General features: G+C 41.4%; 1 protein-coding gene across 2 annotated transcripts in view; it reads right to left on the reverse strand.

The window, feature by feature from the left end:
* Window positions 1-6,231: 6,231 nt before the first annotated feature.
* Window positions 6,232-25,323, reverse strand: part of Ncbp3 (nuclear cap binding subunit 3) — a 56,877-nt gene continuing 37,785 nt past the window's right edge. Inside the window, exons 8-14 of one of the 2 annotated variants that reach the window (XM_045159680.1) lie at window positions 23,596-23,695; window positions 22,463-22,589; window positions 22,348-22,351; window positions 19,880-20,165; window positions 12,762-12,916; window positions 8,494-8,655; window positions 6,232-7,345 (exon numbers count right to left, since the gene is read on the reverse strand). In XM_045159680.1, coding sequence (XP_045015615.1) covers window positions 7,110-7,345; window positions 8,494-8,655; window positions 12,762-12,916; window positions 19,880-20,165; window positions 22,348-22,351; window positions 22,463-22,589; window positions 23,596-23,695 — 1,070 coding nt within the window. In that variant the 3' untranslated portion in view covers window positions 6,232-7,109. The remainder of the gene's footprint in view (window positions 7,346-8,493; window positions 8,656-12,761; window positions 12,917-19,879; window positions 20,166-22,347; window positions 22,352-22,462; window positions 22,590-23,595; window positions 23,696-25,323) is intronic. The other variant, XM_045159681.1, reaches the window with a different exon arrangement.

Raw genomic sequence — 25,323 nt, forward strand, 5'->3', positions numbered from 1 at the left:
GAGAGGACTACTTACAATATTGTGTTCCAGACACAATGTAACCTAGATATTCATGAACTCAGTGCCTAACACTACCTACATAAGACTTTCCTAATAGGAGGGGGTGAAAATGGTAACATCAAAATAGAAAAGACATAGACTGGAGAGATGGCTTAGTGGCTAAGGCATTTGCCTGCAAAGCCAAAGGACCTTGGTTTGATTCCCCAGTACCCACGTAAACTAGATGCACGAGAGGGCGCAGGCATCTGGAGTTTGTTTGCAGTGGCTGGAGGCCCTGGCACGCTTGTCCTCTCTCTCCCTCTGCCTCATTCGATCTCTCTCTCTCAAATAAAAATAAAGTAAAAAAAAAATCTTACAAAATAGAAGAGACTTGTTGGAGAGAAGGTATTAAGTGGAGAGCAGATTTGGGAGGAGATTATGATAACAGCATATTATCTGTATTTATGAAAGTTATCAATAAAAAGTTTAAAAAAAAAACTGGGTGTGGTGGTGCACACCAGCACTTGGGAGGCAAAGATAGGGGGACCACTGTGAGTTTGAGGTCAACATGGGACTACAGAGTGAATTCCAGGTTGGCCTGGGCTAGAGTGAGAACCTACCTCAAAAAAAAAAAAAAAAAAAAAAAAGCCAGGCATGGTGGTTTATGCCATTAATCCCAGAACTTGGGAGGCCAAGGTAGGAGGATGGCAGTGAGTTTGAGGCCAACCTGAGATTACATAGTGAATTCCAGGTCAGTCTGGCTCAGTAGCAGTTCCTCTTGCCTATCACCAAACTGCCAGCTTCCTTTCCTTTTAGCCTGGAGCTGATGATTATTTTTGTAAAAAGTACTCTTAGGCTTCGTGTGTAGCTCAGTTGGTAAGAATGTCTGCCTAGCATGCACAAGGCCCTGGCTTTGATCAGATCCCCAGTACCACATACACTGAGTAGGTAGGTTAACACCTGCAACCCTAGCATTGGGGAAGTACAGGCAGGAGGATTAGAATTTCAAGGTCACTAGCAATACCTGCACAAGACCCTCATAACAGGAGAAAAAGACAAAACAACAAAATAAAAGACTAATGTACAGAGGGAGGGGATATGATGGAGAGCCGAGTGTGAAGGGGAAAGTGGGGGAGGGAATTATCATGGTCTGTAAGGATAGACGTTGTCAGTAACAGCAGAGATAGGATTGCCTGAGTTCAAGGCCACCCTGAGACTCCAAAGTGAATTCCAGGTAAGCCTGGGCTAGAGCGAGACCCTACCTCAAAAAATCAAAACAAAAATAAATACATAAAAATAAAACTACACATTAAAAAAAAGAACTGCAAGGTCACTCTCAGCTAAATATATTGAGGCTAGCCTGGACAAGAATGGGGAAAGAGCAGGCCGAGGTGGTGCAAGCCTTAATCCCAGCATTCCGGAGGCTGAGGTAGGAGGACTGCTGTGAGTTCAAGGCCACCCTGAGACTAAATAGTGAATTCCAGGTCAGCCTGGGCTAGAGTGAAACCCTACCTCAATAAGTAAATAAATAAAATAAAAGTAGTGGAGGAAGGAGGGAGAGGGAAAGAGAATATGAATGGGTAAGCCAGGGCCTCTTGCCACTACAAATGAACTCCAGATGCATGTGCCACCTGTTGCATTTGGCTTTATGTGGGTACTAGGGAATTGAACCTGGGCTATCAGGCTTTGTAAGCAAATGACTTTAACCACTGAGCCATCTCCCCAGCCCTCTAAGCAAATTTTTGTAGAGCTGGGTAAGCTTCAGCTCAGTCAAGAGTAGGTCATTACAAGTTGATGCTTACTGAAACCCACTTAATGAGAGCCTTTTCTTATGCAAGTCTAGTACATACACCACAGAATGGTTTTCTCTTTGTGCCTGGTAATCTCATCTAAAATTAGACAGGCTTGCAGAGAATGGTGCCAGAGTTGGGCTGGGTTTCCAATTCATTCCTTTCTCAAATACTTTTCAAGCATTACTCTGGGCTGAACTGGTGCAGGGAGACAGAGAAAACATGAAGACATCAGCTCACTAAGAGCTCATAGGCTGGAAGGAGGAAAAAAAAAAAACATAAAAGAAAGATTATATATATGGCAGAAAAATGAGGGCTGGCTGGGCATGGTGGCGTGCACCTTTAATCTCAGCACCCAGGAGGCAGAGGTAGGATGATCACTGAGCTCAAGGCAAACCTGGGACTACAGAGTAAGTGCCAGGTCAGCGTGGGTTAGAGTAAGACCCTACCTTGAAAAAAAAAAGAGGGCTGGCCTATAGGAGGGCCTCAGAAGATACAGCTGCTCCTCAGGCTGGGAATTTAAATTCCATAAATGAGCTTGGTGCCAAGCATGGTGGTCAGCATTGAGGCAATCCAATACCCAAGCCAAACATAACCCCTGCTCTCATGGAGCTTGTAGCCTAGCACACAGGATCAAGTAGGAATAGGGCGTAGGTTCAGTGTGCTGGGTTCAGAGATGTATGACATGGCATAACACACACACTTTACATAAACAATGGTGTTTATCTACAAAGTAAAAAATAATTAAAAAGTCAGGTGTGGTGACACATGTCTTTAATCCCAGCCCTTGGGAGGCTGAGGTAGGAGGATGGCTGTGAGTTCAAGGCCACCCTGAGACTACATACTGAGTTCCAGGCCTGGGCTAGAGCAAGACACTATCTCAAAAAAACAAAACACAATACAAAAGGAAAAGAAAAAAGAATCAATAACAAAAAGAAATACCATTGCAAATTGCCTGAGCTGTGGTACCTTTCTCCTTATCTGAGCAAGCTCAGGCAGGCTGGGTGGCAGAATCTGGACAAGTTCGTGACTCTGCTGCTCCTGTGGCCTAAATTCCTAAGATCCTCAAAAGTAACCACCCCTTCCCAGTGCTATAGCTCAATTGGTAGAGTGCCATAACAGCTAGCTCTCTAGCCACAAAAGTGACCTTCTTGCTGAGTGTGATTCTAACACTAAACTAAAAGTGAGAGACCTTCTTTTGCATAACGTGGCAACTAACTGCAGGTCTAACTATGTCATCGGATACTCAGTGATCTTTCCCACATAGGCAAGAATTGACTGCAACAAACCTTGCGATACAGGGTTTCAATGTGGCAGCTACCTTGGAATTTCTAAAAGGAATTTTGATTGCATTAAATTTTTATTTGTATTATAACCTACCTGGGCTTGGTGAAGACTCAAGGCAACACTATGGGATATATACAAGGAAGCCATTTCTTGGCTCTGGATATTGAGGACTGCCTCTTGGAGACCCCTAAACCCTTGAAGGAGGGGGAAGAGGACTGAGAAAAATATATAACCAGGTATGTATACAATGTGCAGTTGAAAAAAGGGAGAATAGGCCAGAGATATCGCCAGAGACTACATGTTTTAAAATTTTATTTCCATTTATATGTGTGTGTGTGTATGTGCACACGCACATGTGTATGAGCCAGGGTCTCTTGCCACTGCAAATAAATGCCCACTGGGCTTTATATGGGTAGCTGGGAAATTGAACCCAAAATTCCAGACTTGTAAGCAAGTGCGTTTAACCACTGAGCCATCTCCTCAGTCCCAAGTTGGTACATTTTGAAAAGCTTTATAAGGTATCAAAGAAATCTGGAATTTATTACAAAGGTAATGGTGAAGCTCTGAAAAGATTTTCAGCATAGCAATTATACAATCAGATTTATATTCGAAAAGTTAATCTGGAAGCACATGAAAATATGACCAACATGACAGCCTCCTTTAAAAAAAATACCAAAAATGGGGGAGGAAAGCAGGTGTGGTGGCACATACCTTTAATCCCAGCACTCAGGAGGCTGAAATAGTTTGAGGCCAGTCTGGCACTACAGAGTGAGTTCCAGGTCAGCCTGGGCAAGAGTGATAACCTGCCTTGAAAAAAATATATACATATATTGTTTTAAAAAGCCTTGCCTGTAAAACCTAATGACCTGAGTTTGATTCCCCAGGACCCACCTAAAACAAGATACACAAAGGGGTACACGCATTTAAAGTTCGTTTGCAGTGGCTAGAGTCCCTAGTGTACTCCTTCTCTCTCTCTGTGTGTGCTTGCAAATAAATAAAAATATTAAAAAGGAATTAGGAAACAAACAAACTGTAAACGAAAGCGAGTGAGGGGCTGGGGATATGGTTCATTGGTACACATTTGCCTAACATGAACAAGGGCCTGCATTCAATCCTTTGTACTGAAAACAAAACAAGACAAAACACCATAGATACATTTCATAGCTGAAATAAGTGATGGTGAAGACACTGATAAAAGTAGAGCTCTGTATAATGCTGGCAGGAATGAGATGATAGCTCCTCAGGACAAAAGCTTGGTAGTTTCTCTAAAGATTAGAGTTACTCCTAGCCCAAGCATGTTGAAAATATATATCCATGAAAACCGTACACATAACCAACTGCTCTCCCATTCGTCCTGAGACTTGCTTCGAGAAGGAACTTCATGTCTAGTACTGAACACCTAGTCAAAAACCTATGGCTAGCCAGACGTGGTGGTGCACACCTTTAATCCCAGCACTTGGGAGACAGAGGTAGAAGGATCGCTGAGAGTTTGAGACCACCCTAGGACTACATAGTGAATTCCAGGTCAGCCTAAGCTAGAGTGAAACCCTCCCTCGAAAAAAACAAACAAACAAACAAACAATAGTCCTATGGCTGAGAAGATCATCAGTCCTAGGAGGAAAGCTGCTACTGTTGTTTGGCTAAACAGATATACTGTGCCCATCAAGTTGCCCTCTAAATATTTATGTTTATGCCCATAGATGAGTGCTACTCTCACATTTGGTCATAAGTTTCATTTTGCAGATGGCAATGGATAGCAGGGGCTCACAACTCACAAGTGCTAAGAACTGACAGCTGAGTGCTCAGCACTGAAGAGACATCCCTATCATCCTCTCCATTGCTCAGGAACATTGCGGAACAGAGAGGACAAAGAATTTAAGGGAGAGCTGGACAGAGGCTGCCAGAGAGAAGAAAGAGGGCAGAACAGTAGTTGAAACCAGAGGAGGGATTCATAGGATCAGACTAGAAAGGCACCTAGGAATTGCGGCTGTGAGCTGTTGCTTCATAGGGCAAGAGCTGCTGAGAAGCCTCGAAAGCCTTACTTCTCAACTGACGGAGAAATCAGAAACACCTTTTCCCTAGAAAATTAGGAACCTGAGCCATATAGGGTTCCAAGAGACCATACATATATCATGATCATATGCTCCCAATCTTTCTACATAAAAGAAGGGGGGGGGATAAAAGCAGGTTTACCAACATAACGTGGTGCAATACATTCTGTTACAACACTTAACTCTTATAGCCTTTTACTTTCTTTTCTTTATTATTTATTTAATTATTTAAGGTAGTGTCTCGCTCTAATCCAGGCTGACCTGGAATTCACTATGTAGTCTCAGGGTGGCCTTGAACTCATGGCGACCCTCTTACCTCTGCCTCCCCAGTGCTGAGATTAAAGACATGCGCCACCATGGCTGGCTCTTTTTACTTTCATTATTAGCAACACTGCTCTGCATTCTCTTGACAGTGGGACTGAACATCAATGGAACGTGTGTTCAGCTACAAGTGAAGGGCTCTATGATCCAGGATTAAACTGGGTATGGAACATCCAAGCAGGCAAAGAGACATAGACTCCTACTATTTCTAACTCTCAACTTCTAATGAACTAAAGTGAAACACTATTTTTTTTCTAAATTTATTCATTTATTTGCAAGCAGAGAGAGAAAGAGAGAGAGAATGGCCGAGCCCACAAATAAACTCCAGATACATGAACCACTTTGTGCATCTGGTTTTATGTGGGTACTGGGGAATTGAACCAGGGTCCTTAGGCTTTTCAGGCAACTGCCTTAACCACTAAGCCATTTCTCCAGCCCCCAGTGAAATACTATTTTTAAGCCTACAGAGGAATACAGCATAAATACTTCAAAATAAAAATCAGATGGGAAGACAAAATAATTTACTTCCTGTTCATGGTAAAATAAGCTTAAAGGAACTTAAAGATAAACTAAAAAGTTTCTCCAACTATTATCTATCTGCCACTTTAAAGATGTCTTCAGTCACAACCTATAGACAGAAAGAATAAATCATCAATATGTCACTTCTAAAGTGATAATAACAAGATCCCATCTCAAATGGATGGAATTTTTTTTCTATATTGGTCACAAAGCAAATTAAACTCTATGTACAAACAGACCACACAAGTAGGATCATTCAAAAATAATGAGACTCCTCTCTTTGCCTTCTTCCAAAGTATATAATATATATTTAACAGCACAAAAGAAGACACCACTTGAGCTCCCCCTGTAGCCAACAGGAAGAATTTCCACATATAAAAATTAAAACTTTAAAGTCATTAATATTTTTAAACATAATAGACTTAAAAATTGTTCAACAGTGACCTATGACCCAACCCCTAAGCACATAAATCAACTCCAAATCCAGAAGTCACAGTTGTTTGTTCCTAAAAATCCCACAGCACTGAACTTGATCTTCCCATCAAGCTGAGAGCCATAAAAGGCTCTAACAAAATCCCCAAGGGAAGACCAGAAGTGCAATTGTTGCTGCGTCTCTGATCCACCTGGTGGCAGGTGCCCCTCAGGTCAGGTCCATAAGATTCAGCCCCCACACCAAGGTCCTGGAAAAAAGACTGGCAGCTTCCCTCATGTTCCCCTCAAAGGCTGTCCAGTAAGCACCTGGGAATGAACTTTTCTTGGAAAAGGGGTGCTGGTAACAGCTGTTAGGGCCAAGGCAATAGTGAGTTCAGTTCTCTGCTCTTTGGATGAACTGTGTAAAACATTTCTTTTAAAAGACAAATGTTAAAAATATTAAGAAAAAAGGTCTACAAAAATCCAGAGGGCTGCCTTTTCTCATAGGGTAAAGCTTATGGGGTGGTGGGAGAATAATTGAGGGCCCAGAACTATAATTCTGCAGCAAAGAGAAAGATGCCCTTCAAAACTCATCACATCTTAAGATGTCTTACTGGAGCAGCAAGGGCTGAGGGTGACTGTCTGAGAAGGGAGGGGCACCAAGTTCCTCAAGGGAGACTCCTACTATGCTATGCGCCCACTCTGTGCAAGAATGTCAGGCTTTAAGGGCAACTACCACAGGCCAGAAGCATCAGGATTCAGCCTCTGAACCAGAGCTACTTTCACGGCTAACTTCAATCTGCAATGATGGTAGACTATCTAACCGGCTCTTCTTTTGGCGAGACTGTTCTTTCTCCTTAATCAGAGCCCCCCATGCCCTCTGGAGCTCCGAGTCATCTTCCTCAGTGCCAGGTGTCCTGTGGTCCACTTTCTTCATGTTCTTTTCTTTGGTCTTGGATGTAGATCCTAAGCGAGTCCACAAGCCACCTGTTGGGTGAGAAGACATTTTAGTTTACAGCCAATGCTAATCACCGGGATAGTTCCAAGGAAGCAGGCACACTGGTACCATCTGACATGGAGGTCATTAGTGGCCCATGGGACTTGCAGCCAATATGCAAAGGGAGACCCAGTGAGAGATTTTCACTGCAGGAGGAGGGGTCCCACACCAGGCACAGGATGATCAGCTGAGAAGCTGTTTCCTGCAATACTTGCCTCTCCCAGGTGAGACAGTGCATGCAGTGTGCACTTCATCCTACCAGGAAACTGTCAGCTCTAACATTCTCCAAATGAGGGAGGGGTCTGCTTTACTGAGCTACTCTCTAATTTTTAGCCAACTTAACCATTAGGATTTTGTTTTGTTTTATTGAGATGGGGGTCTCATGTAGGCCAGGGAAAGAGAGAGAATGGGCATGCCAGGGCCACTGGCCACTGCAAACCAACTCTATATTCATGTGCCCCTTGTGCATCTGGCTTATGTGGGTTCTGGGGAATTGAACCTGGGTCCTTAAGCTTTGCCAGCAAGTGCCTTAATCGCTAAGCCATCTCTCTAGCCCATCCACTCATTTTTAAAGTATGTTTTATTAACATCTACTAATTGAGAAATGAGTAGTTAGGCCAAGTGTGGTAATGCACGTCTCTTAACCCCAGTACTCAGAATACTGAGGCAAGAGGTTCACTGTACATTCAAGGTCAGCCTGGGCTAGGTGAGACCCTACATCACCAAAAAACAATTGTTTAGGATTTTGTAGCATAAGACACACTACACATAGACATGCTATATGGCAATTAAGAACTCTATTACTACATAAAGAATTCCAGGTCAGCCTAGGTGAGAGACAGACCTTACCTCAAAGAACTAAAAAAGCACTTCATGCAAATAACACACAAGTATGGATAAAGACTAGAATGCACATCTGAAGCTAAAAGGATTTGTTCTACACTGAATGAAGCAAAGTGTGCATTCCTTTCTATTTTCTGAGCTCCTGTTAGTAACATGATGATGATGATGATAACTATGTAAACGAAAAGGGAAAAATCATTTCACTTTTGGTGCGTACTGCTTCTTGCCTCTACTTCTTTGCTATAGCCATGTTCTCCACTGTTTTTTATTCTCATCAGTTGGGAGTGCTACTCACCTGATTTCTTTTCTCGAGTATCAGAGTAGAGGCCTTTAACATCTTGCTTGGGAACACCTAGCCTACTATGTACATCTGAAGAGGGCTCTCTCCGAACCACTGGGTTACTACTAAAAGCCTTCTCTGGAGAATATGGTCTTTTTCCTAACCGCTGACGAATATCTGAAAAAAGAGAAAAAGCACTCCTGTCAACAGGGTTAGCTCTCCAACTGTAAACCTAAGATCAATCAAAGACCTAATATCAGATCTCCCTAAATGAGGACATAGGACCCTATACAATCAGGCTTCTAAAAGCCTTTTCTCTTTGGAATTGGTCTTGAATTCTCCTATGAAAATTCAGGGGCAGGGGCTTGAATCAACTGGTTGCATTGGGAGCAGAATCACTTTTTGGTGGAACCAAGGAAAACTAAGTGACGTAACCAAAAATTTCAGTTAATAAGCAATACTGCAAGCTCCTTGAGGGTAGAAGCCACAATCTTTTGAGCATAAGCATAAGCAGATCACAATAAATATATTACACTAATCCAGTGAATATGAGATTAGCAAAAAGCAAAAGATCAAGGCAACATGTCCAAACCAAATGTGATTTTCCTTTATTCTCCCTTCCCCAACAAAGCTGCTTGTCCTCAGTTCCTTGTAATAAACAGCAGCCACACCAGCCACATGTTCATTAGCCTATGCTGGCACTCTTGCTATCTGACTTAAACCTCCCAGAGAGCAAAATCCACCTCACTAAATTCCCTTGGTAGCTTCTCTGCCATTCCTCCCTCCTTTTAAGCTGTGAATCTTCCTTTCAAGGCCCCATTTTCATCCTTTTAGTCTTCACTGTCCCTGACCTAGTTCAGGCCCTTGTTACTTCATTCTCTATCCTGACTTCACTCCAAAGTTATTTTTCCAAAATGATCAAATTGCTTCCCACCTCAAAAAATAGTTTGCTGGGGCTGGAGAACTGGCTTAGTTAGTGGTTAAGGCGCTTGCCTACAAAGCCAAAGGACCCAGGTTCAGTTCCACAAGACCCACATAAGCCAAATGCACAAGGGGACACATACATTTGGAGTATGTTTGCAGCAGCTGGAGGCCCTGGTGCACCCATTCTTTCTCTTTCTCTCTCTCCCTGCCTATTTCTCTTTAAAAAAAAAAAAAAAGTTTACCCACTGAGAATCTATTCCTGCCCTAAGACCTAACTGGAAGGATGCTGTGTCCAAAAACCTACAATTTCCCCAACAGATCTATGACAGCTTTGTAGCCTTTCCAAAGATTTCTCACATGCCAGCTCCTCGCCAGGGACCTGGGACATAGCAAGAACACTCACTCAGCTGCTACCTGTTGGCACACATAAATCAAAATCAAGCATTTATATAATCACAGCTTGATTTTATTATTGCGGTGCAAAAAATATACCAAAGAAATAGAGAGTAAGGAAGGTGCTGGGGCTGAAGAAATGACTTAGTGGTTAAGGCGCTTACCTGCAAAGCCAAAGGACCCAGGTACAACTCCCTAGGACCCACATAAGCCAGATGCACAAGGGGGCACACACATCTGGAGTTCATTTGCAGTGGCTGGAGGGGCCCTCGTGTGCCCATTCTCTCTCATCTCTACCTGCCTATTTCTTTTCCCTTTTTTTTTTTTTTTTCTTTTTTTAGATAGTTTCACTCTAGTCCAAGTTGACTTGGAATTCACTATGTAGTCTCAGGGTGGCCTTAACTCACAACGATCCTCCTACCTCTGCCTCCTGCTGGAATTAAAGGTGTGAACCAGCACGCTTGGCAATTTCTGTATCTCTCTCTCAAAAAAATAAGTTAAAATATTTTTTAAAAAAGAAAGGCACTGGAGAGATGGCTCAGTGGATAAAGGTGCTTGCTTGCAAAGCCTGGTGGCCCAGGTTTGATTCCCCAGTACCGCCGTCAAACTAGACACACAAACTGGCACATGGATCTGGAGTTCATTACAGCAGCAAGAGGCCTTGATGTACCCATTCTCTCTCTCTCTCTGTCAAATAAATAGATTTTTTTAAAGACGGGCTGGAGAGATGGCTTAGCGGTTAAGTGCTTGCCTATGAAGTTACCTAAGGACACTGGTTCGAGGCTTAATTCCCCAGGACCCACATTAGCCAGATGCACAAGGAGACACACGCTTCTGGAGTTCGTTTGCAGTGGCTGGAGGCCCTGGCATGCCCATTCTCTCTGTCCCTATCTGCCTCTTTCTCTGTCTTTCACTCTCAAATAAATAAATAAAAATAAACAAAAAATTAATTTAAAAAAAGTATTTCTGAGGTAAGGTCTTACTCTAGCCCAGGCTGTCCTAGAATTCACTGTGTAGTACCAGACTGGCATCAAACTCACAGCGATACTCCTACTTCTGCCTCCAAAGTGCCGGGATTAAAGTTGTATGTTAAGATACCTGGCTTTAATTTAAAATAAAAAGGAGGGGTGCTGGAGGGATGGCTTAGCAGTTAAGGCATTTGTCTGCAAAACCAAAGGATCCAGGTTCAATTCCCCAGGACCCAAGTACGCCAGATACACAAGGGGGCACATGCATCTGGAGTTCATTTCCAGTAGCTGGAGCCCTAGAGCTCCATTCTCTCTCTCTCTCTCTCCCCCTCTCTTTCTCTTTCTTTCTCTCTGTCAAATGAATAAATAATAAAATGTATCAAATAAAAGAATAAAGAAAGAAAGAAACAGGGGCTGGCAAAATGGCTCAGCAGTTAAAAGTGCTTTTCTGCAAAGCCCACTGACCTGGGTTCGACTCCCCAGTACTCACATAAAGCCAAATGCTCAAAGTGGAGCATGTGCTTGGATTTTGAATGCAGTGACAGAAAGCCCTGATGCAATTATGTGTGCACACTCTCTATAATTATTTTCTTAAAAGAAAAATAGGGTTGGAGAGATAGCTTAGTGGTTAAGCGCTTGTCTGTGAAGATAAGGTCCCCGGTTTGAGGCTCAATTCCCCAGTACTCACATAAGCCAGATGCACAGTTGGCATATGCATCTGGAATTCGTTTGCAGTGGCTGGAGGCCCTGGTGCACCCATTCTCTCTCTCTCTCTGCCTCTTTCTCTGTCTTTCTCTCTCAAATAAATGATGAAAAATAAATAAAACATTAAAAAAGAAGAAAAAGAAATAGGCTGGGTGTGGTGGTGCATGCCTTTAACCCCAGCAATTGGAAGGTAGAGGTAGGAGGATCACTGTGAGTTCAAGGCCACCCTGAGACTACATAGTGAATTCCAGGTCAGCCTGGGCTAGAGGAAGACCTTACCTCAAAAAAAAAAAAAAAAAAAAAAAGTGAAATGAATGTTTCAAACGAAATACTGAAAGGTAGTTTAGTTGTCAGAATCTTATTTTCCTCTCTCTCTCTCTCTCTACTCTCTCCCTCTCCCTCTCTCTCTCTCTCTCTTTCAAGGTAGTCTCTCACTCTAGTCCAGGCTGAGGTGGATTTCACTATGTACTATCAGGGTGACCCTAAATGCACGGTGATCCTCCTACCACTACCTCCCAAGTGCTGGGATTAAAGGCAGATGTCAACCATGCCCATCTCACTCTCTCCTTTTTCTATTTTAATGTTTTATTTATTTATTTATTTATTAGAGTGAGAATGGGCACACCAGGGCCTCTAGCCACTGTAAATGAACTTCAAATACATGCACCCCCTTGTGCATCTGGCTTATGTGGGTCCTGGGGAACTGAACCAGGGTCCTTTGGCTTTGCAGGCAAACACCTTAACCACTAAGCCATTTCTCCAGCCCCTTTCTCATTTTTTTAAAAAATATTTATTTATTGGATATGTATGCACATGTTCTTGTGTATGAATGTGGGCACGCATGCCACAATGCACATGTGGAGGTCAGAGGATACTTTCAGGTCAGTCTTCGCCTTCTACCTTACTTGGGGCAGGGTATCTCACATTTCATCACTCTGCTAGCAACCTTCCAGGAAATTCTCCTGCTTCCATCTTCTATCCTGCTGTAGACACTCTGGGTTTATAGAAACTTCTGGCTTTCTTTTACATGGAGTCCAGTGATCCGAACTTAGTGACTCAAGAGTTGCACAAGTACTTTATCCACTGAACCATCCCCCCAGCCCTCCTTTCTTTTTTTTTTTTTTCAACATCCTGTTTTTTTTTTTTTCCAACATCCTGAAATTTCAATGCCGATCCTAAAATTCTGACATGACAAACAAGAATAATTAACTCAGTTCAAAATGGCATTTTAGCCAATAACCTCCCTACCCAAAGTTGCTCCCTGGAGGTCAGAATGAAGCCCAAGAACAATACCTGATTTAGCACTGCTGACAGCTGGCCGTGGACGTGAGTGCTGACGTTTTTCATCTAAGAGGTGTCGGACATCTGCAAATTTCTCAGGTGGCAATTTGTTACCAATTCGGTTTTTGATATTGCTTGTGGATATGCTATCTGCCCTCATGGAGTTTCTTTAAGGTAAAAGAAAGAGGGATGGAGTGCAACCAACTTTAACTGTGAGACAAGGTACAAGTAATAATTTCATACTTTAGAAAATACAACTTAAGAAACAATCTGACAACATCCACTTACAAGCACTACAAGTTGATAATAACTTGCTTAGGAAAATGATAAACACCATGTTGTGATGAGATCAGTGAGGGCAACCAGGCTGCCAAGGGTGGTTTCCATGCAATGCCTGTACACTTCTGCACAGAGCACATAACTACAAGTCCTCTTCTCCATAAGGAAGAGGCCTGCAAAAGGCTGGAGCTCTCAGTGCATCCATACTATAATCTGGACATAATCCAAACCCAATAAGGTCTATTATTTGCTACCACAAGGAAGAATAGCATTGCTCTGCTAGAATTCTCTATTAGAAAGCTCTATGAAAACTAAAAATAAAGATGTGAATGGCTCCGTGCAAATGAGCATTAATATTTCTTTCTGTGGCTGAAGAGATGGTTTAGCAGTTAAGGCACTTGCCTGTGAAGCCTAAGGACCCAGGTTCAATTCCCCAGGGCCCACAGTCAGCTGCATAAGGGGGCGCAGTTGCTAGAGGCCCTGACATGCCTAGTCTTTCTATCTGCCATTCTCTCTCTCTCCAAAAAAAAAATTGTTTTTTTGAGGTAGGGTCTCACTGTAGTCCAGACTGACCTGTACTTCACTATGTAGTCTCAGGGCAGCCTCAAAACTTATGGCAATCCTCCTACCTCTGACTCCAAAACATAAATAACTTTTTAAAAATACTTCTTTCTAAGAGAATATGAATAGACATTTGGAAACCTACTTTTTTAGACAATGGCACACCCAGAAGCCATAGAATGTTACTACAAAATTTTCAGTGTTAGGGATGGGATACCTCCCAGTGAGTTGTTGGCCAAGGAGGTCCCTGATGCCCCTAAAACATTACAGGTCATTGCTGAGGCTTTTGGTTTCCCACCAGGAGTAGATGGCAAGACCCTACTTCTGAAGACACTACATGCTTGGGCTACAAGGTCACTGAGAAATTCTGCTGGAGCTAAGCTGAAAACCTACTCCATGTAGACCAGCTCACAGAAAGCTGGAAAAAACTATACTGCACACAGCTTCATGGGAGAAAGTAAATTCACCAGTGGAGATAAACTACAGTGGAGCCGGGCGTGGTGGCGCACGCCTTTAATCCCAGCACTCGGGAGACAGAGGTGGGAGGATCGCTGTGAGTTCGAGGCCAGCCTGAGACTACATAGTGAGTTCCAGGTCAGCCTGGGCTAGAGTGAGACCCTACCTTGAAAAACCAAAAAATAAAAGTAAAAATAATAAACTACAGTGGACACTACAAGCTTTAAATTTGGCAGCCCAAGCCAAATGAACTAATGGGTGCAATATTGGCATGTCTGTTATAGGGGAAACCAATCACTCTCTAGCCTGGAGGCCTGCTCCACAGGAGGGAATACATGTCTAATACTAAATCCTATGACAGGGAAAGACATGAGCCCTATAGGGTGTAATGTCTACTGTTATCTGCCTAAATGTATATTATACTCATCAAACTGCCCAGGAAGTACTTCTTTTAATGTTCATACCCATGTATTAATGCTACTCTCACTTTTGGTTAGAGAAGCTTCTCTTTTCAGATGGTGGGGACCTTGGGATGACTCAGAAGGCACCATAGTACTGAGAAGAAGTGACAGAGGAGTGCTCAGCACTGAAACATCTCTATCACACCTTCCAAGGCTGAGAGGCCATTGCAAGAATGTAAGAGCCAAAATAAGGGTAGGACTGCTTATAATGCATTCTTTCAGACACAAAATGGCCTGAATATCCATGAGTTTGCAATGCCTGACACTACCTACACAAGACCATCATTAATAGAAGGAAAAGATGATGGCACCAAAAATAAAAGAGAAAAGCCAGGTGTGGTGGCACATGCCTTTAATCCCAGCACTCAGGAGGCACAGGTAGGAGGATCACCGAGTGTTCGAGGCCAGTCTGAGACTACACAGTGAATTCCAGGTCAGCCTGGGCTACAGTGAGACCCTACCTTGAAAAACCAAAATAATAAATAAGTAAATAAAGGAGAAGCCAGGTGTGGTGGTACACACCTTTAATCCCAGCACTCAGGAGGTAGAGGTAGGAGGATCACAATGAGTTCAAGGCCACCCTGAGAGCTACAGTGAGACCCTACCTTGAAACAACAAAAAATAAAATAAAGTAATAATAATAAAAAATAAAATAAAAGAGAGACTGACTGAGAGGGGGAAGGGATATGATGGAGAAGGAAGTTGCAAAGGAGAATGCTGGGGGTGAATTACCATACCACAGGTTATTGCCTATAATTACAGAAGTTGTCAAGAAAAAAAATACAATTCATCAAAAAAATAAATAAATAATTTTAAGAAAAAATTTTAAAACAAGACTCTCAAGGCTAGAGAGATTGGTCAGCAGTTAAAGTGCTTGCCTACAAAGCCTAAGGGTCCAAGTTTGATTTCCTAGTACCCATGTAAAGCACAAGGAGGCACATGGAATTTGTTTGCAGTGGCCAGAGGCTCTGGTGCACCATTCTTTCTCGACCTGCCTCTTTCTTTCTCTTTCTCTATGTCTCAAATAAATAAATAGGGCTGCAGGGATGGCTCAGCGGTTAAGACGTTTGCCTGAAAAGCCAAAGGACCCAGGTTCAATTCCCTAGGACTCATGTTAGCCAGATGCACAAAGGGGTACACACACCTGGAGGTAGTTTACAGTGGCTGGAAGCCCTGGCACACACACACACTCTCACTCTCTCTCCCTTTTTCTTTGTCAAATAAATAAATAAAAATAAATATTAAAATAAATAAATAAATATTTTTTTTCTTTCCTTCCACCCAAGTACACCACAAGGAATGAACAAGCCAGGCCTGTTGGTATAAGCCTATAACACCAGCTGCTCAGAAGAGTAAGGCAGAAGGATCCCATGTTCAAGCCCTGCCTACTTAGGGTACATAATATGTTCAATACCAGCCTGATCAACTTAATAAGATCCTGTCTGAAAATAAAAAAATTAATTAGTTAGTTAAGATTTAAAATAAGAGCCAGGCATGGTGGTGTATTCCCTTAATTCCAGTACTCAGGAGGCAGAGATAGGATGATCACTGAGTTCTAGGCTAGCCTGAGACTACACAATGAATTCCAGGTCAGCCTGGGTTAGAGCGAGACCATACCTAGAAAAAAACACCCCTCCCCCCAAAAAAATAGAAAAAAAATTATACTTTTGGGCTGGAGAGATGGTTAAAGGCACTTGCTTGCAAGGTTTGACAGCCTGGGTTCAATTTTCCAGGGCTCACATAAAGCCAGAGATGCACTAAGAGGCACATGCATCTAAAGTTGGTTTGCGGTAGCAAGAGGCCTTGGCATGCCCATTCTTCCCCAACCCCCAATTATACTTTTGGGCTGGAGAGATGGTTAAAGGCACTTGCTTGCAAGGTTTGACAGCCTGGGTTCAATTTTCCAGGGCTCACATAAAGCCAGAGATGCACTAAGAGGCACATGCATCTAAAGTTGGTTTGCGGTAGCAAGAGGCCTTGGCATGCCCATTCTTCCCCAACCCCCAGCTTGCAAATAAATAAATAAAAATATGAAGAAGGAAGGAAAGGAAAGAGGGAAGAACTGGAGAGATGGCATAGCAGTAAAGATGCTTGCCCACAAAGCCAAAGAACCCAGGTTCAACTCCCCAGGACCCACATAAGCCATATTCACAAGGTGACATATGCATCTGGAGTTTGTTTCTAGTGCCTAGAGGCTCTGGCATGCCCGTTCTCTCTCTCTCTCTTTCTCTCTCTCTCTCTCTCTCTCTCTCTCTCTCTCTCTCTCTCCCTCTCCCTCTCCCTCTCCCTCTCCCTCTCCCTCCCTCCCTCTCTCTCCCTCTCTCTCTCTCAAACAAATAAATAAATAAATAAATAATATTTTATTTTATTTTTGTTTTGTTTCTAGGTAGGGTCTCACTCTAGCTCAGGCTGACCTGGAATTCACTGTGTAGTCTCAGGGTGGCCTCAAATTCATGGCAATCTTCCTGCCTCTGCCTCCTGAGTGCTGAGATTAAAGGCGTGTGCCACCACACCTGGCATAAATAATTTTTTAGTTGAAGGAAAAGAGGGAGGTAGGACAAGAGGGAGGAAGAAAGGAAGGAAAAAGGGAGGGATGGTTAGATGGCTCAGCTGTTAAAGGTGCTTGCTTGCAAAGCCTGACAGCCTCTGTTTGATTCCCCAGAGCCCAAGTAAAGCCAAAAATACATGATCTGGAGTTTGGTTGCACTGGCAGAAGGCCCTGAAGTGCCCATTTCTCTCTTTCTCTCTCTCTTTGCTTGCAAATAAGGAAAAATATTTTAAAAATAAAAATAAAGGGCTGGAGAGATGGCTTAGTGGTTAAACGCTTGCCTGTGAAGCCTAAGGACCCTGGTTCAAGGCTCCATTCCCCAGGACCCACGTTAGCCAGATGCACAAGGGGGCGCATGCATCTGGAGTTCGTTTGCAGTGGCTGGAGGCCCTGGCGCACCCATTCTCTCTATTTCTCTCTATCTGCTTCTTTCTCTGTTTGCTGCTGTCAAATAAATAAATAAAAATAAATATATTAAAAAATAATAAATAAAATAAAATAAAAAGCAGCACTAGGGCTGGAGAGATGGCTTAGTGGTTAAGTGCTTGCCTGTGAAGCCTAAGGACCCCGGTTCGAGGCTTGGTTCCCCAGGTCCCACGTTAGCTAGATGCACAAGGGGGCGCACGCGTCTGGAGTTCGTTTGCAGAGGCTGGAAGCCCTGGCGCGCCCATTCTCTCTCTCTCCCTCTATCTGTCTTTCTCTCTGTGTCTGTCGCTCTCAAATAAATTAAAAAAATTTAAAAAAAAAAAAAAAAAAAAAAGCAGCACTAGCTAGGCAGAAGTAGGAGGACTGCCCTGAGTCCAAGGCTACCATGAGAGTAAAGAGTGAATTTCAGGTCAGCCTGGGCTAGAGCAAGTCCCTACCTCAAAAAGAAAAAACCAAAAAAGTTCTGGGCATGGTGGCAAATGCTGTTAATCCCAGCACTCGGGAGGCAGAGGTAGGAGGATCACCATGAATCTGAGGCCACCCTAAGACTACATAGTGAATTCCAGGTCAGCCCGGGCTAGAGTGAGACCCTACCTTGAAAAAAAAAGAAGCTAGGTGTGGTGGCACATGCCTTTAATCCCAGCACTTGGGAGGCAGAGATAGGAGGATCGGCATAAGTTTGAGGCCACCTTGAAACTACATAGTGAATTCCAGGTCAGCCCGGGCTGGAGTGAGACCCTACCTCAAAAAAATAAAGAAAATACTTATTTTTTTTTTCTTTGAGATAGGGTCTCACTCTAGTCCACACTAACTTGGAACTCACAGTATAGTCTTATGCTGGCCTCCAACTCATGGTGATCCTCCTACCTCTGCCTCCTGAGTGCTGGGATTACAGGTGTGTGCCACCATGCCTAGCTAAAATCATACTTTTGTGGTAAGTTTATTCTCATGGGATCTTGTTCATCCCTACTAGAAACCAAACAAATGGACACTAAAATAACTGTTTTATAGTTATGAAAGTAGCATAGACTAGGGAGAATATTAATATCTAAGCTTGATAAGGGCATAAGTTATAGGTGAGAAATGTCAGTGAAACCCCCAGGGAAGGAATCTAGCAATACTTACCATATTTTTAAACATTATTTAATTAAAAAAATATTTACTTATTTGAGAGACAGAGAGAAAGGGGGAAAAGGCACACCAGGGCCTCTAGCCATTGTAAACAAGCTCCAGACCCATTTGCCACCTTATGTATATAGCTTTATGTGGGCACTGGGGAACTGAACCTGGGTCCTTTGGCTTAGCAGGTAAGTGCCTTAACCACTAAGCCATCTCTCCAGCCCTTATTTTGTTTAAAAAAAATTATCTATCTATCTATTTGAGAGAGAGAATGGGCACTCCAGGGCTTCTAGCCACTGCAAATGAAGTCCAGACACAAGTGCATGTGCATCTGGCTTACATGGATTCTAGGGACTTGAACCTGAATCCTTAGGCTTTGCAGGCAAGTGTCTTAACCCCTAAGCTATCTCTCCAGCCCCTAAAATATTTTTATTTATTTATTTTCAAGCAGTAAATGAGAGAGAGAGAGAGAGAGAGAGAGAGAGAATATGAATGAGAATGGATGTGCCAAGGCCTCTTCTGACTATAAAACAATTACAAATGTATGTGTCACTTTGTACATCTGGCTTTACGTTGGTACTGGGGAATCAAACTTGGGCTATCAGCCTTTACAAGCAAGTGCCTTTAACCACTGAGCCATCTCTCTAGCCTGAAATATTATTTTTGAATAGCAGCTAGATTTTGAATAATTTATTCAGTTAATTCAGTATTAAGAAAACAAAGGAGCCAGGCGTGGTAGTGCGTGCCTTTAATCCCAGCACTCGGGAGGCAGAGGGAGGAGGATCATCATGAATTCAAGGCCATCCTGAGAACACACAGTGAATTCCAGGTTAGTCTGAGCTAAAGAAAATCCTGCCTCGAAAAACAAAACAAAAAATAAATAAATAAAAATAAAAGAATAAGGGATTAAATGCTAATAGTTTCAAACAAGACTATATATGGTTGGGATATTAACAGATACATGGGAATAGAGCTGATTTTTACTTTCTGTATTGTTTATACAATAAAATACATTGCCTGCATAGAGGAAAAAACAGAATGCTTCCATTAAACTCCTACAAAATACTACAATTCGTATAAGCTGATTAGATCAAGTAGAATGACATTTATAATTCACATTTAAAATAATGGGTGGGAATATATCTCAGTGATAAGTGCTTTCCTGGAACACACAAAACAAGGTCCTGGGTTCAATCCTCGGGACTGCCAAAATAAGCAAATACATAAATCCTATTAAAATTGTAAAGCTACTATTGACAACAAGAAAAAAATATTTTTACCTAATACTTTTCAACTGAGACTCCACTTCATCAGCATACATGGTCATTTTCATGCTTTTCTTTGGTGAGGGAGTGGAAATCATTTTTAGTTCTAAATCATAGTCCATTTCATCAGAGTCTGAGCTGCTGGCACTGGATCGCCTGGATGTGCTCCTCTCACGGATCTGCTTGAAAGCAGGGAGCTCCTCATGATACTCTACCACCACCCTGTCATCTGCATCCATGTCCTGGTCTTCCTCCTCTTCTTCCTCCTCCTCAATGGGTTCCTCAGGAACATTCACTAATCCTGAAGAAATTTAACCAAAAAAATTAGAACTAAAATTTAAAGTTAAAACTAATAAGCATGACTTTCTATTATACATTGGTGAAAAATAATTACATTCTTGAGATTTTACTAGCATGTTAGCTGTCAAAAGTACCAAACTGGACACCATTCTGATTCCTACAAGAGAATGGTTAGATCAGATATGATAGTGGCTTGATGAAGTATTGCTTACATTTAAAATATAAGGGAAAAGAGGGTACCAACACATGATGTATCCATATGAAATATGTTAATAACAATAATAAGGTTTTAAAATATAAGGAATCTTCATTATTAATATGCTCTGCATTTTTAAATTTGCCAAATTGATTTCCAATTATTACATCAATACTTAAGGTCATTTACAGGCATGTGCAAGAACAGAAAACTGAATCACTGAATGTACTTCTTCCCAGCTGAGGTCAAATACAGCAATGCTGTTTAATTCACCTCTCATACTGTAAGCAAGTGTCCCTTTTAGTCTATTTACTGCCATGTTTCTCATATTTTCTGTGCTTTCTGTTGATTTCACTGTTTAAAATGGTCCCCAAATACAGTGTTGAGGTGCTGCGTGTGATAAAGAAAATATACACAATAGGTAAGCCTCATTCAAGCATGAGAAGCCATGCTGTTGGCTAGGAATTCTGTGTTAATTAACCAAGATTATATACTAAATAAGCAGCCTTTAAACAGAAAAACAGGTATGACAAGATTCCATATTGATCACTGATAAAGTGTGCTGAGATGTTGACAGTCTTTATAGCACATAATCACCCCAAATAGTAACATTATCTCTAAAGTTCAAAAAAAATGCTTATGGCAGGCAGAAGAAGCAAAATATAAAGTATATATTGATAATAATTGTAATATTTAATAAGAAAATATGTGAATGGGGGCTGGAGGGATGGCTTAGTAGCTAAGGCGTTTGCCTGCAAAACCAAAGGACCCAGGTTCAATTCCCCAGGACCCACATTAGCCAAATGCACAAGAAGGCACATGCATCTGGAGTTGTTTGCAGTTGCTAGAGGCCCTGGTGTGACCATTCTCTGTCTATCTCTCCCCTTCCTCTCTTTCTCTGTCAAATAAATAAATAAAATAATTTAAAGAAAATATATGAATGGGATAAATGTAAAATGCAATCAGTGGTATTAGGATATTTCAATTAGGGGCATTTGCTTTTCAATTTAATAAGAACAAAAGAGGGCTGGAGAGATGGCTTAGCGGTTAAGCGCTTGCCTGTGAAGCCTAACGACCTCGGTTCGAGGCCCAATTCCCCAGGACCCATGTTAGCTAGATGAACAAGGGGGCGCATGCATCTGGAATTCATCTGCAGTGGCTGGAAACCCTGGCGTGCCCATTCTCTCTCTCTCTCTGCCTCTTTGTCTGTCACTCTCAAATAAATAAAAATAAACCAAAAAAAAAAAAAAATGAACAAAAGAGAAGATGATCTCAATCTTAAAGTAACTGAAACTCAAAAAGTGTTCAAAGGAGAAAGTGGGGGGGGGAGGGAATTAACACGCGATTTTTTTTATAATCATGGAAAATGCTAATAAAAATTTAAAATAAAAGTGTATGTAACAGAAAAATATATACATCATCAACATGTAGGTTTCAAATATACAATTCTGTTCACATTAACACTGCATTACCTAAAGTACTGACTTCATCTCATCCTATCTCATTCTAATGTGTGTGCATATTACCCTATTTGTATGCTGACTTCCCTTGTTTTATAGAGCACATAGGTGGTTCCACACATAAAAATTCAAAATAAAAACAAATCTTATGAAAATGGTTTACAATAAACATACAAGAGAGAGAAAGCGGGGAGAGGGGGGAAGGAGGAGAAGGGAAGAAAGCAAGGAGGGAGGGAGGAGGAAAGATAGAGAAAACGCAATCCTTAGAATCCTATTTTTGTAGCATTCACATGCACAAACCACATGCAAAAAAAAGCACATAATAGCCTATTTACATTATCATAAAAGGACAAGTAAAACCAGCCCATTTGGTATTTTTTTTTTTTAGTAGTTGTTAATATTAATAGTAGAAAAATTATTGTTTTAATTTTCTCTATGTCACATTGGGTCTTCTTATTAGAACAGTTTTATAACATCATTTGACCTCTTTGAATGGGCAATTTAAAATTAATTGTGACTTGACTTACTTTCCTATATGTTGGCAGAGGGTGAGGGCAAGGAAGAGAGGATGATAAAGTTTGGAACCTTAAAAGATTGTATTAAGAATAAAAATATGATTTCGAGAGCCAAACATGTGTCTACCCAAGAGCTGAGCAGGCAACTACCGGAATGTCGGTGTTTATAGGACGTCAAGCCAACATCATCCCCAATCAGGGCTCTCTTCTTGATCACATCCCGCTGAATGCGACGGGAATGATATCTTCGCTTCCTGAAACATTACCAAGATAAGCACATCATCGGAAATCAGTAAGAACACTCAAATTTATTGCCTCATTCCAACTACACACCATTACAGTGTCAGTACTGAAATACAGATAATGAAACAGCTTTCTCACAGTATTTACCAAAGCTAAAAAGTATGAATTCTTCCTTCTTGTCTTCCTTCAGTCAACAGGAGGCTCTGACATTCCACAACTCGGTATTGACTGAGGGACTAGAATTGTATTTTTAAGGATTTTATCTATATATATACACATGTGTGTGTGTGTGTGTGTGTGTGTGTGTGTGTGTGTGTGTAAGTCTCAAGCTGCTGCTAGCACCTGGCTTTATGTGGGTGACTGGGGAAGTGAACCCAGGGCAGCAGGCTTGGCTGGCAAGTGTGTGAGTTTTAAACTGGACATGATGACACATGCCTGGAATCCCAGCACTTTGGGACAGGGACAGGATCAGGAGTTCAAGGATAGCCTCAGCTACATAAGCACATTTGAGGCCACCCTGGGCTACATGAGATCCTATCTCAAAAAATGAAAATGATCTCAGCAATGAGGAGGCAGAGGTAGGAGGATCGCTGTGAGTTCAAGGCCACCCTGAGACTACATAATGAATTCCAGGTCAGCCTAAGCTAGAGTGAGACCCTACCTCAAAGAACCAAAATAAATAAATAAATAAAAATGAAAACCAAACCAAACAAAAACCCAACAATTATATTTTCAGGGCTGGAGAGATGGCTTAGTGGTTAAGGCACCTGCCTGCAAAGCCAAAGGACCCAAGTGTGATTCCCCAAGACCCACATAAGCTAGATGCACAAGGTGGTCCAAGTGTTTGTAGTTCATTTGCAGTGGCTGGAGGCGCTGACATATTCTCTCCCCACCATAAATAAATAAAATTATATATATATATATATATATATTCACACATACATACATATATAAATATGTATGTATATATGTGTATATATACATATATTTTTGTTCTTTGTCAGATTTTAGACTCACCACGAATTGCTAAGAATTCCTTTCATGCCTCCATAATTTGGATTCCCATATTTCATGTAATATTGACTTCTTCTGGCTGCTCCAAGTTCTTTTTTGTCATCTAAAAATTAATTATAACAGTTACCTGTGAGCGTGAAGATAATAGTGAGTGTTTTATTTCTTTGGTTTTTTGTGTTTTTAGAGATAGTCTCATGTAGCCCAGGCTGGCCGCAAACTTGCTCTATAGTCAGGGCTACCACAAATTTCTGACTCTACCTCCCAAGTGTTGGGATCACAGGCATGTACTACCATGCCTGACTTCTTGATTTAAATATATATAATTATATATTATACATATATAATTATTGTATGTATATATATATATACACACACACACAATAATATATATATATATAATATATATATGTATCTATCTATATATATATATTATATAATATATAATTCCATAGCTTGGATCAAATCAGTACAATCTGCCAATAAAAAGTAAAGAGTCACCATAAACTTCCAAGTGTGTACTAAGGCAGTACAGTGTGAAACAGAAAAAGGAAAGGGCAGAGGCTGACTGAGATTAAGCTGCTGTTCAGGAGTTAATTAACTTAGTAGTAGAAATACTATAAAAAATAAAACAATACAGCTGGGCATGGTGGTGCGTGCCTTTAATCCCAGCACTTGGGAGGCAGAGCCAGGAGAATCACTGTGAGTTCAAGACCAGCCTGAGACTATATATTGAATTCCAAGTCAGGCTGGGCTCGAGCAAGAATCTACCTCAAAAAACAAAAAAAGAAATAAAAAAATAAAATAAAATAAGCAAATGATACAAAATATAAGGCTCTGAAGCTATAGGTATGACTTGGTGGAAGATCACCTGTCTAGCATGTAAGGTCCTGAGTTTGAGTCCCACCAAGAAAGATATAAGGTTCTAAAAGGCTGAGATTTTTTTTTTTAAAGATGGCATTTTTTTTGTCCCCTGAAAGATGATACTCATTTCTGAATGACAAATACTACAATATAGAACAAATACTAAAGAACAAAACTGTAAGTTCATTGAATGGCAAATCTTCCTAGCACACTATGATACACCTCAAATTGACTTAGGAAAACATATTTGCCAGGTTGGTTAACAAGTGAAAAAGATGGCTGGCTGATGAACTCATATTTTGTCAAAAGAAATAATACAAAGAACTTCAAGGTTTCTTGGAAACTACAAAGGGCAAACAACACTATTATCCAATACTATTAGTATACAATGCTGATCAGCACATGTACTTGTCTATCTCCTGCCCAAAGGAAGAAAAAAATACACCCACCAACTTCTTAGAGAAATGGCTGTCTAGATCCCAAGCATGTAAACACTGAGTCTGAATAAACAAGATGTCTTATTGTGCAAAAAAGTAAGAAAGTGGTTAAAGACTCAAGGACATGTCAAAACACAGCTGAAGAGATGGTTCAGTGGTTAAAGGCACTTGTTGGCAAAGCCTGTGGACGTGGACTCAGGTTTGATTTCCTAGTACCCTCAAAAAACCAGATGTACAAAGTAGCACATGTATCTGGAGATTGTTTGCGGTGGCAAGAAGCCCTGGTATGACCATTCCTTTTTCCTCTCATTCCCCTCCTCCTACTTGCAAATAAATAAATTAAATTTTTTTTTCTTTTGGCTTTTCAAGTTGAGGTCTCACTCTAGCCCAGTCTCAGGGTGGCCTTGAATTCATGGTGATCCTCCTACCTCTG

This window comes from Jaculus jaculus, chromosome 9, assembly GCF_020740685.1.
Source record: "Jaculus jaculus isolate mJacJac1 chromosome 9, mJacJac1.mat.Y.cur, whole genome shotgun sequence".
Taxonomy (NCBI): domain Eukaryota; kingdom Metazoa; phylum Chordata; class Mammalia; order Rodentia; family Dipodidae; genus Jaculus; species Jaculus jaculus.